The following is a 12,383-nucleotide window of genomic DNA, read 5'->3' on the forward strand; positions in this document are numbered from 1 at the left end:
TATGTCATAAAATGCAGCATAGCATAGATGGTTTAGTAAGAAGAATAATAATGTTACACCTTTATTTAGGATTATTCTCTGATATAATTTCGTTATGAACAGAAGCAAGTACCAGGATAGTGGTTTTTCCATATGAAAAAGCATCTTACATCTAAAATGGTAAATTTATATTTGTGATGGGTGGGCTTAATATCATCCAGCTAAGGCAAGTCAAATCTAGACTTTTAATTTAAGCTATTTGTCTGGATCGTTCCTGTGATCACGGGTAAGAGGTGGCCTTTCTGCTACAGGTGATTAATTTCATCTTGAGAAAGGTGTTAAGGTCGTTGGGACTATATGCTTCTTTTTCATTGACTGTAGACAGAGCCTGAAAGATGGCTGGATAGTAGATCTTTTGGAAAAGTGAAGGTTTTCAAATCAATTGAAAGTTAGTAAATGTTCACTGTGGATCATATTTTAAAGGGCTTTTATTTCTGGAGAAGAAAATGTGTTAGGCAGAAGATTGGCAGCCACAATCACAGTAGTGTTTATCTCATGAAAAAGAAATGAAGACTTAATTCTCTTTTTCCTTTATTTTCAGTTTCAATATGGAACCCAGTTACGATTTTCTACATATTTATGAAGGGGAAGATTCCAACAGTCCTCTAATTGGTAGTTTTCAAGGCTCACAGGCTCCTGAAAGAATAGAGAGCAGTGGTAGCAGCCTGTTTCTGGCTTTTCGCAGTGATGCTTCTGTTGGAATGTCAGGATTTGCCATTGACTATAAAGGTACTGTTTGCACCATAATCAATGGAAACATAAAGGGAAGGAACTATTATTTAGTATGTATTGAGACTCAAATCTGTTTACTTCAAGATGAACTCATACTGAACTGCCAAATACCTCTTTGCATTGGTACAGGTATTAAAAGTTGTTTTCTGTAAATGTGTGGAAGAACACAGACTTTCTCTTCCATGTCATAGAATCATAGAATAGCTAGAGTTGGAAAGGAGCCTAAGATCATCCAGTTCCAACCCCCCTGCTGTGGGCAGGGACATCTCACATTTACCATATCACCCAAGGCTTCGTCCAGCCTGGCCTTGAATGCTGCCAGGGATGGAGCATTCACAACCTCCCTGGGCAACCTATTCCAGTGCCTCACCACCCTAACAGTAAAGAATTTCTTCCTTACAGCCAATCTAAACTTTCCTTGTTTAAATTTTAACCCATTGCCCCTTGTTCTGCCACTACAGTCCCTAATGATTAGTCCATCCCCAGCATCCCTATAGCCCCCCTTCAGATATTGGAAGGCTGCTATGAGGTCTCCATGCAGCCTTCTCTTCTCCAGGATGAACAGCCCCAACTTTCTCAGCCTGCCTTCATATGGGAGGTGCTCCAGTCCCCTGATCATCCTCGTGGCCCTCCTCTGAACTTGTTCCAACAGTTCCATGTCCTTTTTATGTTGAGGACACCAGAACTGCACACAATACTCCAGGTGAGGTCTCATGAGAGCAGAGTAGAGGGGCAGGTTCACCTCCTTCGACCTGCTGGTCACACCCCTTTTGATGCAGCCCAGGATACGGTTGGCTTTCTGGGCTGCAAGCACACACTGAAGCAACACCCCCAAGTCCTTCTCCACAGGGCTGCTCTGAATCTCTTCTTTGCCCAACCTGTAGCTATGGCTGGGATCGCTCTGACCCAGGTGTAGGACCTTGCACTTGGTGTGGTCAAACTTCATAAGGTTGGCATCAGCCCACCTCACAAGTGTGTCAAGGTCCCTCTGGATGGCATTCCTTCCCTCCAGCATATCAACCGAACCACACAGCTTGGTGTCATTGGCAAACTTGCTGAGGGCACACTCAATCCCACTGTCCATGTCAGCGACAAATATGTTGAACAAGACCAGTCCCAACACTGATCCCTGAGAGACAGCACTTGTTACTGCTCTCCAGCCGGACATTGAGCCATTGACCACAACTCTTTGCGTGTGGCCATCCAGCCAGTTCTTTATCCACTGAGTAGTCCACCTGTCAAATTGATGTCTTTCCAATTTAGAGACAAAGATATTGTGTGAGACAGTGTCGAACGCTTGGCACAAGTCCAGGTAGAGGACATCAACTGCTCTACCTCTGTCCATCAGTTCTGTAGCCCCATCATAGAAGGCCACCAAATTGGTCAGGCAGGATTTCCCCTTAGTGAAGCCATGCTGGCTGTCACCAAGCACCTTCTTGTTTCTCATGTGCCTTAGCATGCCTTCCAGGAGAATGTGCTCCAAGATTTTGCCAGGCACAGGGGTGAGACTGACTGGTCTGTAATTCCCTGGGTCATCCATTTTCCCCTTCTTGAAAATGGGGGTTATATTTCCCTTTTTCCAGTCATCGGGAACTTCACCTGACTGCGATGATTTTTCAAATATGATGGCCAGTGGCTTAGCAATTTCATTCGCCAGCTCCTTCAGGACCCGCGGATGGATTCCATCAGGTCGCGTGGACTTGTGTACATTCAGGTTAAGATGGTCTTGAACCAGATCCTCTCCTACAGTGGGCCTCGGGTCATCATTCTCACAGTCCCTGCATCTGCCTTCCAAGACTTGGGTGGTTTGGTCAGAGCCTTTGCCAGTGAAGACCGAGGTGAAGAAGTCATTTATGTACATTTTCATCTTCCAGAAAAAAAATAGAGATAGAAGATGCACATCAAAAGTAGCATTTGTAAAAGAGTTGTAGAATAATGTGATTGTCTTACCTAATTATAATACATGACTGCTGCAGCTTCCTTGCTGATACATAACAATACATTTTGCTTTCCATTTTGTTGTTGAATCTACATATCCATTTTTTTTTAATAACTACTGCAGGACAATAATTGCATTTTCTGGGGGGAACCTATTACTTACCAGAAAATGGGTTATACTGACTGTTTATTAAAGGTAAACATTTCAAATGCTGGTTCATTTTCTGGTCACAGATGCTGTCTCTAGCTTGATTTTCCTCTCTGATAAGATTTATCAAGCTGTTTTTCATCAGCAGAGGTGCTGCCTCAGCTTCTTATTCTTGATCATGGAAGCCGAGCACATTGATGTATATATCTCATACGTGTGCCTGTATGCAACTGAAAGTTAAAAGAAATAATAAAGTATATGTGCAGAGCACTGTATTTTTAGAAGTTATTTTCAATAGTACATTAAGTACAATAAGGGCAGTACAGTAAGGCAGTACAATAAGTACATTATTTGATATTTATATAAAATGTACAGAATCATAGAATGGTTAGGGTTGGAAGAGACATTAAGGATAATCTAGTTCCAATACCTTGCCATAGGCAGGGACACCTTCCACTAGACCAGGTTGCTCAAAGACCTGTTGAACCTGGCCTTGAACACTGCCAGGGATGGGGCAGCCACAGATTCCCTTGGAAACCTGTTCCAGTGTCTCACCACCCTCACAGTAAAGATTTTTTTCTTTATATCTGATCTAAATCTCCTCTCTGTTTAAAGCCATTCTGCCTTGTCCTGTCAATACCTGTCCTTGTAAGAAGTCCCTCTCCAGATTTCTTGTAGACCCCTTTTGGGTACTGGGAGGCTGGTCTAATTTGAAGTCTCACAAGGCTAGAGTAGCAGGGGAGAGTCCACTCCCTTGACATGCTGGTCAGACTCCTTGTGATGCAGCCCGGGATACAACTGGCTTTCTGGGCTCTGTTTGCGCACTGCCAGCTAGCATGGAGCTTCTCGCCAACCAATACCGCCAAGTCCTCCTCCTGGGGGCTACTCTCAATCCGTTTTCTGCCCAGCCTGTAGTTGTGCTACCACCATTGGGGTAGATGGTGCAGACCCCCCAGGCAGAGCTGCAGCCTTTGCTCTCAGATGAGTGCCCCATTCTACCTTGAGGGTCAGATAGCATGAATGTCCTTGACCTGTGCAGAGCTGGTTGCCGAGTTATGTTGACTTGAAGTCCTACTTAGCTTGTGGAATGCCCCTCCTTCAAAGAGCAGCCCCCTGTGTGAGCTGCTGTGCAAACTGCCATGCCAGGTCCTGGTTGACACGCCGTGCTGGGTGTGCCTTCCCTATTCCAGCACCCTTGGTCGCTCATGCTCTGTAGGACTGCCTTTTTTGGGGTGGCAGATGGCCACTGTTACCCTTACACCATGCCTGCCCTGTCAACCACCCTCGTCTGTGAAAGCTGACAGCTCCTGGTGGGTCTCTCTGGTCCCCTGGGTTTGCCTGGCTCAGGAAACCCTCCCCATTCACCACAATCCTCCGCTCTGCTGCACAAAGTGTCTGCAGCAGAGCTGTTCGCCTTGGCAATGTTTAAATTTGTGATTATGGACATCTAGTTTTGCTCTCTGATAATATTCCTTGAGTATTTCATTAAAATATGTAGTTTATTAACATAAAACAAGGAAAGGAGGCATGCTGTAAACTATAAAGGGGCAGTAAATTTTTAATGTTTAAATTATTCCATAGCATGGCAAATTTCTAGCCAGAAGTTATTGAGTACTGATCATGATACTTGGTTAAAAAACATAAATAGTGTTAAGTGGTGAATTCTAGAAATCCTAGTTCTTCTGTTACACTACTAAGTTTCATTGGAGTAATTCAGCTTTTGGAGAGTTCTACTAACAAAAGGTAGGAAGAAAATGCTCTTGGTTAGATCCTTTCAGTATAATTCCCTTGGCCAGATAACTAATCTAATGCAAATTTCCATGACCCTGTAGTAAGCATCTAGAAACAAGAAAAATATTTTAATAAGCTCTTGAAAGATGTAAACTGACTGAGAAAAGAACACTGATAATTGTTCAATTTTGCGCTCTTTTACTTTAATTGAAAGCATATTTAGATTTACTTTAATTCATTTTACCAGAAAAGCCACGGGAAGCTTGTTTTGATCCTGGAAACATCATGAATGGGACAAGAATTGGAACAGACTTTAAGCTTGGTTCAACCATTACATACCAGTGTGATTCTGGGTATAAGATTATTGATCCTTCAACTATAACATGTGTAATTGGTGCAGATGGAAAGCCAGCATGGAACCGAGCGTTGCCATCTTGTAATGGTATGTACCGTTTTCTTACCATTTTCCCTGTCCCTCCAGTGAATCCAGAGTTTCTGAGTCTCTGAGAATGTTAATACGATTTCTATGAATATAGCATATGCATATAGCTTGCATTAAAAAGCATCTGAAGCTAAAAAATAAAAATTAAGAGTTCAGTTAACATATTGTTTTAACTATTTAAAAATAGATTTTGAAATCAACACATATGTACATATCTCTGAAATTGGGACTTCTGGAGAACACCTACTCCAACCCTTCTCAAGCAGGGTCACCTAGACTAGATTGCCCAGGATTGTATCCAGTTGGTTTTCAAGTGTCTCCAGGGATGGTGACTCCACAACCTTTTGGGGCAACGTTTGCTTGTGTTGACTATCTGTACAATAGAAAAGTGTTTTCTTGTTTTAGGATGGAACATCATGAGTTTTAATTTGTAATAGCTATCTTGTTCTGTGAGTGGACCCTACTAAGAGCCTGGCTCCTCCCTCATCTTCATTTCCTCCCATCAAGTATTTATATACACTGATAAGATCCCCCAAGCCTTCTATTTCTTGGGCTAAACAGTTCTAGCTCTCAGCATGTGAAAGTCTACTAATTACCTTTGCGACCCTTCACTGGTCTAACTCCACTAAATCCATGTATTTCTTGTACTGGGGAGCCCAGAACTGAACACAGTATTCCAGATATAGTCTCACCAGTGCTGAGCAGAGGAGGAGGATCACCTCCTGGCTGCTTTGGGAAATAATTGTCCTAATGCTTATCCTAAGGTGCCGATGGCCACATTTGCTGTAAAGGCACGTTGTTTGATCTTGTTCAGCTTGTTGACCACAATCAACAAAAAAGAGAAATTGGGATGGGTATTTTTCTCTTGGGGGTTGATTCAGTAACTTTGTTTTTAAAGGTTTTTAAATAAAAATAGCAAGTGTTTTTCCCCCCATATGATGAATATCTAGAGCACATGGAACAGCAGGATGATTGTTTTAGTTATAACGAGTGCAGAATGCAGCTTTTGCTGGGACATGGCAATAATTTAACTTTAATAGAAAAAAAAGTAAAATCAGTGGTTCACCTTGTAAACTGAGACACTTATTTTTGTGTCTTTACAGAAAATCAAATCTAAATTTAAAAATCATTTATTTTCTTAACTTTTTTAAAGAATGTATATCCTCTTAAATAATTTGTAATTAAAATGGTCTATTTTATTATAACACTTCATAAAATATGAATAAAGAATTAAGGGAAATGTTCTTTTTAATCCTCTGTTTTTTACACCCAGAAATAAAGGTCTAGAATAGGCTGACAGATATATATTACAGTTGTATTTTAGCAAAATAGGCATCAGTATCTGACACTGAGTTCATTTTGAGGATCATTAATAGATAATTAAAAATCTAAAATTTTACAGGCGATAATTTTTCAACATAAATTATTTAGTACTTTATTGACAATAACTAATATATGTAACTTTCTTTTGATTTGCTAAGATTGTTCTATATTTATACAATACAATTGCTGAAACAAGTGATGGAGCATGAATTAGTTAGCCGTAACCCTGAGATGTAATTTAAATTTTCTGTCTCAGTAATTATAATTCATATTCCAAGGTGACAATTAATACAATATTGAGATGCTGTGATATCTATTCTAAATAATACTGAATGTATAAAGAAGGAGAAAGATTGTGTATCTTATGTTGGAATAAATGCTTGTGAAAGTACTTTAAGTCTGTTTACTTTGTGTGGTTTACTATGTGTTCCATTTTAAACCACACACTCTTATGACTTCAGTCATTTATATGACACAGTACATGATTACTGCTACGCTTGTGTCTCTAGTATGGAGTAAATCTAGATAAAGAAATATTTATCTCTTTAATAAAATAGTCGTGAATTATGAGAAGGACAAATGTCTCAAATTGTGGGTTATAATGGAGCCACAGGTTACTGAATATGCACAAGCTTTTTGGATCCTCTTAGCTTACCATAGTACTGTAATGAGGGCTGTGCCAAATATCAAGAGGGAGTAAAACATTCTTTTTGTCACAGGACACAGTTTTGAGTAAAATTGAGACTTTAATCATTTAAAGGAGCAGTGATGTGAGTGAAAAGTCTAAACAAAAGAAATTATGTTTAAATATAGGTATGAAATACATGTAAAACATATTTATACATAATTTTAAAGGGTAGGATTCATATGGGAGGCCAAAACCAAAATACACTCAAGTTCACCTTTGTTGTCACATAAAGCCCTCTTGTAAATACAGCTTAATTCAATCAAAATGCAAAATACCAAACAAAAATGCTCATGATGCAATTTTAACAGTGTTCTGAGTTTATATTTCTTCATTTATGCTGGTAGCTAATTGCCTCATTTTAAAATCCTTTAAAATATTGTATAAATAAACATTGCAAATTTTGAAGAATAAAAAGTAGACAAGAACCTAAAATGATTACTCTATAGTAAACACTACGAATGTCTGAAAGTGATGCACTTAGTTCTGTAAGTCAATTACCCTAATTAACTGAATTAATTCAACTTTATTTCTTTGTGGTGTAGTTTTTATTGTGGGTTGTTTTGGTTTTTTTTTTAACGTAGCATGTTAGAGTCAGACATGATGAAAATAGATTTCATTTTTAGCTGGTTAACAGCCAGCAACCACCAGTAGGTATATTCTGAAATACTAATGGAACGTTTGAAGCATATTATTTTCACTATTAATTTACATCCTCTGAAAAAGCTTTGCTCACTAAAACAAATGTTACTTTGACAGATATGTTTAGACTATATTTGACTGCCACAGCACGGTACTGGTAAATTTCGTATCCTTAATCTGTGAAAGAACTTTTATTTCACCTTTATTGCCCTAAGCACTCACAGGCTTTCCTTACAGAGTGGCTATACTACAAAGATGTTATCATAGATGTTATCAAAGATATACCTCAACTACCTAATCCTGTTCAGCCTATGGATAGATTAAACTCATCTTCTATCATTAGATTGTATTTTGAATAATTCATACAAGCCGCTAAGAGAAGACACAGATTTGTAGTATTAATTGCTATCTGTATAAGGTAGTTAAACTTTAGAGGTATTTCAAATGTCATTTAAAGCCCAGTTGCTGCCAGGGAGCAGAAAGAGCAGATCTGCCCCACAAGGGCAGATGAGCCAGGAGCCGAGGATGACCTTCAGGCTTACCTTCACTCATTACTCCCAGTCTCACGGCACATGAGCCCCGTGAGCAGAGCCAGGACTCTGGTAGCAGGGTCCTTTGATAGCCCCAGGCCAATAAGCTTGTTGTCTACCTGGACTCCAATTCTTTCTCAGAGCTGCTTTCCAGGCAGTTGTTAGAACTGTTTAGATTAGGCAATGATCTTTTCCTTGCTTAAATACAAAAATAATGTGATTATTCTTTTTTTTTAATATATATTTGTTCTATTTGTTTCAGTTTAAAAAAAAAATATCATTATTGGCTCCTTGGGTAAAATGGCATTGTACAACTATCTTTTATTCTTGTAAAATCTATAGGTTTTAGTAGCGTTTGATGAAATAATTTGACAAAAAGAAAGAGCACTGGATTGTGTATAACTAATGTAAATATTATAACTTACATTTTTGAAGATTTTGATAGGAAATAAACCTTTCCATTAGTTCTCAGAAGTTGAGAAAAGTTACAGCAATACTTTTTCTCAGTATATAGAAAATAGGTATTTGCTAATTTTCTTCTTTTCTTATATTATTTCTCCAACACAAGGAGATATTTTAACTTGAAAATAGCCACCCCTTATGTTAGCTGTTAGCACATCACTTTCATCCCCTCCCTGCTTTGGCTTTTCCTGAGAAATCCTTGAGACACAGACTTCCTGTGATGTCGTGCTTTCACTTACAATTGGTAAATCTGACAGTCCCTTAGCATGCCACGTTCATTGCTGATACATGGAAAGAATATAGGCATTGCTCACTTTTTTCTCCTGATACAGGCAGAACTGCTACTTACCTGACTAGTCTTGAAGGCTGAGGTTCCACTGTTCTTAAATATTGCTTCCTGGCTTCTGTAGTTGTAAAGAGTTCGGTTTTATATACAAATCCAAAGATTTTTTATATGTATGATCTATATGCTCTTTTGATAATCACCTAGGAAGTTATGAAAAGCAAGGAAATGCAAGTATACTTTCACAAAGCAGAATCCATGGCATTCTGTGCAGGGTACTGTTAGCATAGCGATGTATTCCTGAGACCCAAGAAAACTCTGTTGTCCTGTTTATTTATGCAGTACCTTTTCCTTTTTCTGAGTTGTTTTTTTGTTGTTTTTTTTCTTCAAAGATATATAGATAAATGTAGCCATTTATTAAAAAAAAAAACAAACAAAAAAAAAACAAAAAGCAAACAAACCTTATATTCTGTGTTTAGAGCTACTTTCAGCTACGTAATTTAAACTTCCTGTTTGTTTGAATACTTGTAGTCAAGTAAGACTCTCATGTCTTCTGATTTTTTGGAAATTTTAATAAAAAACATATCCTGAGAAAGAACCATTAGAAAAATCATTATAGGAAAACCAAACAAAAGCAAAAGCACTAAACTGTCACTTTGTAATATGTAGGTTTTCTTTGTCAGGCTACACCAGTACAAACAACTGTAATTAATACAACACATTTCTGGTTTGTTTCCAGCACCATGTGGTGGGCAGTATACTGGATCAGAAGGAGTGGTTTTATCACCAAGTTATCCTCATAACTACACTGCTGGACAGACTTGCCATTATTCAATAACTGTACCTAAAGAATTTGGTAAGAATTTCTTCTACTGCTTTATCAATCATTAGTCATTGTTCTACTGTTCAAATGTCCTTCATGTGTAACAGTGACCTTAGATTTTTAATTTATTACAAATTGCTTATAAAAAATAAATGAATTCTTGACACAGAAATTTATTCTAGGGTTTTGACCTTTTACTTCTCCCTAGAGTAATCAGTAGACTTCAGCTAATCTATCAGTGTCTGCTATCCAAGCGTATCCTGAATACTTCCATTGATTACATCATTCATCATCATAGGGTAATCATTCATTGAACCTTTCTACAAAGTGAAATCAGTTGTAAAAGAGCAAGCATCAAGAGTTCTCTTACATTTTAACTTTATTTACATCATATTTAACAAGTAGTTTTACATAAAAGTTCCAGAAACGTTCGTGAAAAATCACAAAGCCAGTTACTTCAATGGTCAAAATACTTGGACAAACTCTAATTCAAGTAGACAAATAGCAGTAAGATCTATTTTACTACTTATTTGCCAGAAGACTGAATACAAAATAATTTAATATGTTTGATACTTTCACTGTGCAATGAAATGTGTAAGGGCTCAGGATTATTTTCACTGAGGTTTGGGGATCAAAGGACATTACAATAACTTTACTTCTAGTTGATAACAGTTTGCACAAAGCATGCCCCTGCAACAGTGAAGATGTCCTGCACACTGGGCTGCATTAGCAAGCATTAGTAGCCCTCAGGTTGAGAGAAGGTGCTTTTTCCCTCTTCATAGACTTCATGAAGTAGTATCTACTTATTACGTCTATAGTTTTGTGCTTCAAATTTACAAGGCACAGATTGCTAAAATAGTACAAGCCCAATAGCCAGTAAGATGATTAGGAGGGTGAAGAAAGTACAAGAAAAAGTTGAAAGAAGTCCAACCTGGAGACAATAAGTGAAGGAGGACCCTGCCTTCCAGAAGTATGCAGTAAGAGAACAAGTGGCAGTAGTCACAAGTTGTAGCACAATAAATTCCAACTGGACATAAGGAAAACATCCTTCACCATGATGGTGATCAAGTACAGGTAGCTTGAAGAAGAATTTTTGCAGGTTTTCAAAATTTACTCAAAAAAAGACTTGAGCAACCTAATCTAACTTCAAAGTTATCCCTGCTTTTAAAAATCAGTGTGTAGGATTATGCAATTGGTTTAAACAAAGAAAAGAAAAAAAAAAAAGAACTTGACAAAAAGTTGGAAAATACAGTCTTGTGCAGAAATAATGCTGCATTGAAGGCTTGTGGTTTGCAATTATTACTTATTACTTATGTTTAATGTAGCTGTTTTATCAGGGTAGACAATAAATTAAATGGAAAGGATTCATGCAGGAATCCACTGGCAACTAAGGCAAGCAAAAATATATCAAGACTAATTTCTTGTTTTATCTTCTCTCTTTTTGCAGTTGTGTTTGGACAATTTGCCTATTTTCAGACAGCTTTGAATGATGTGGCAGAATTATTTGATGGAGAAAACTCTCAGGCTAGACTTCTTAGTTCACTATCTGGATCCCACTCAGGTAAGTAATAAAGAAAAGAATTACACATTTCTTACACAGCTCAGTATGGAAAAAGTGAATTAAGAGAATGTTATGAATTTCATTTGGAAATATAACAATAAAGTCATTGGAACAGAATGCCAAGGGAAATGGAAGACCCTTCTAAATCTTTGAATCAAGACATTCTTTTGGAACATGGTTTAGGCAAGAGCTGATCACTGGTATGAGTGCAGGAATAATTGAAACGAAATTCCCATATCTTCATGCAAGAGGGCAAATTGGAAGGTACAGGTATCTTCTCTGCCCCTAAACTCTATGAATTACACATCTACGTTTTCTGAATGTCTAATTAGAAAGTTAGTAATGTAATATATGTTATATGACCATATGTTTTATTGGTGCAACTACATAAAATGAGTCCTAGACCTGATCTCTCTCATTTCAGTTTTAGTCTTGAAATGGTAAACATCACATGAAGATTCTCTGTGGCATTCTTCAAATACTTTAATTTGTTTAATGTGTTTTGCAAGGCAAGCTAAAGCTCCCAGCACAGAAAAAATTTAACCAAAAGTTCTAATACCTTTAGCCCCAGATGGTGGTAGGGCTCCCCAGACAAGAGCTTGGATTAGAGCTCTAGTTCCAACAGCAGCAGTAAATGTCAGAAGTTGTTGAATCATTACATCTTACTTAGACAAGTTTTCAAGCGTCCAGTGGCAAATTTAATTTTAGAAACTGTCATTTATGTTTTCTTAACTGCAGAAGAAAATACAAAAAAATATTTTAGCGCTATATTTGATTATGTACTGAAGAGTTATAAGTATTGTTTCTGTTCTGCATATTTAATTTATCTTCTGTTTTTGTTTGTAGGAGAGACATTGCCTTTGGCTACATCTAATCAAATTCTTCTGCGATTCAGTGCTAAGAGTGGGGCCTCAGCCAGGGGGTTCCACTTTGTTTACCAAGGTAAACATGTCAGCTTTTGGTGAAAGACACTGGTGCCTGTCTCACACAGTGATTATAGAATCATGGAAGAGCTATTTTGAAGTCTTCTTGGGTCTTAAAGTA

General features: G+C 37.8%; 1 protein-coding gene across 1 annotated transcript in view; it reads left to right on the forward strand.

Annotated features, from left to right (window-relative positions):
- Window positions 1-12,383, forward strand: part of CSMD1 (CUB and Sushi multiple domains 1) — a 1,163,462-nt gene that overhangs the window by 980,554 nt on the left and 170,525 nt on the right. The window contains exons 29-33 of the mRNA XM_061460659.1: window positions 581-768; window positions 4,836-5,030; window positions 9,695-9,811; window positions 11,226-11,339; window positions 12,186-12,281. Of these exons, the coding sequence (XP_061316643.1) occupies window positions 581-768; window positions 4,836-5,030; window positions 9,695-9,811; window positions 11,226-11,339; window positions 12,186-12,281 (710 nt within the window). The remainder of the gene's footprint in view (window positions 1-580; window positions 769-4,835; window positions 5,031-9,694; window positions 9,812-11,225; window positions 11,340-12,185; window positions 12,282-12,383) is intronic.

Source organism: Pezoporus flaviventris, unplaced genomic scaffold (assembly GCF_033815535.1).
Source record: "Pezoporus flaviventris isolate CSIRO_AGI_PZ_B2104156 unplaced genomic scaffold, CSIRO_AGI_Pfla_v1 ptg000031l, whole genome shotgun sequence".
In the NCBI taxonomy this organism is placed as follows: domain Eukaryota; kingdom Metazoa; phylum Chordata; class Aves; order Psittaciformes; family Psittacidae; genus Pezoporus; species Pezoporus flaviventris.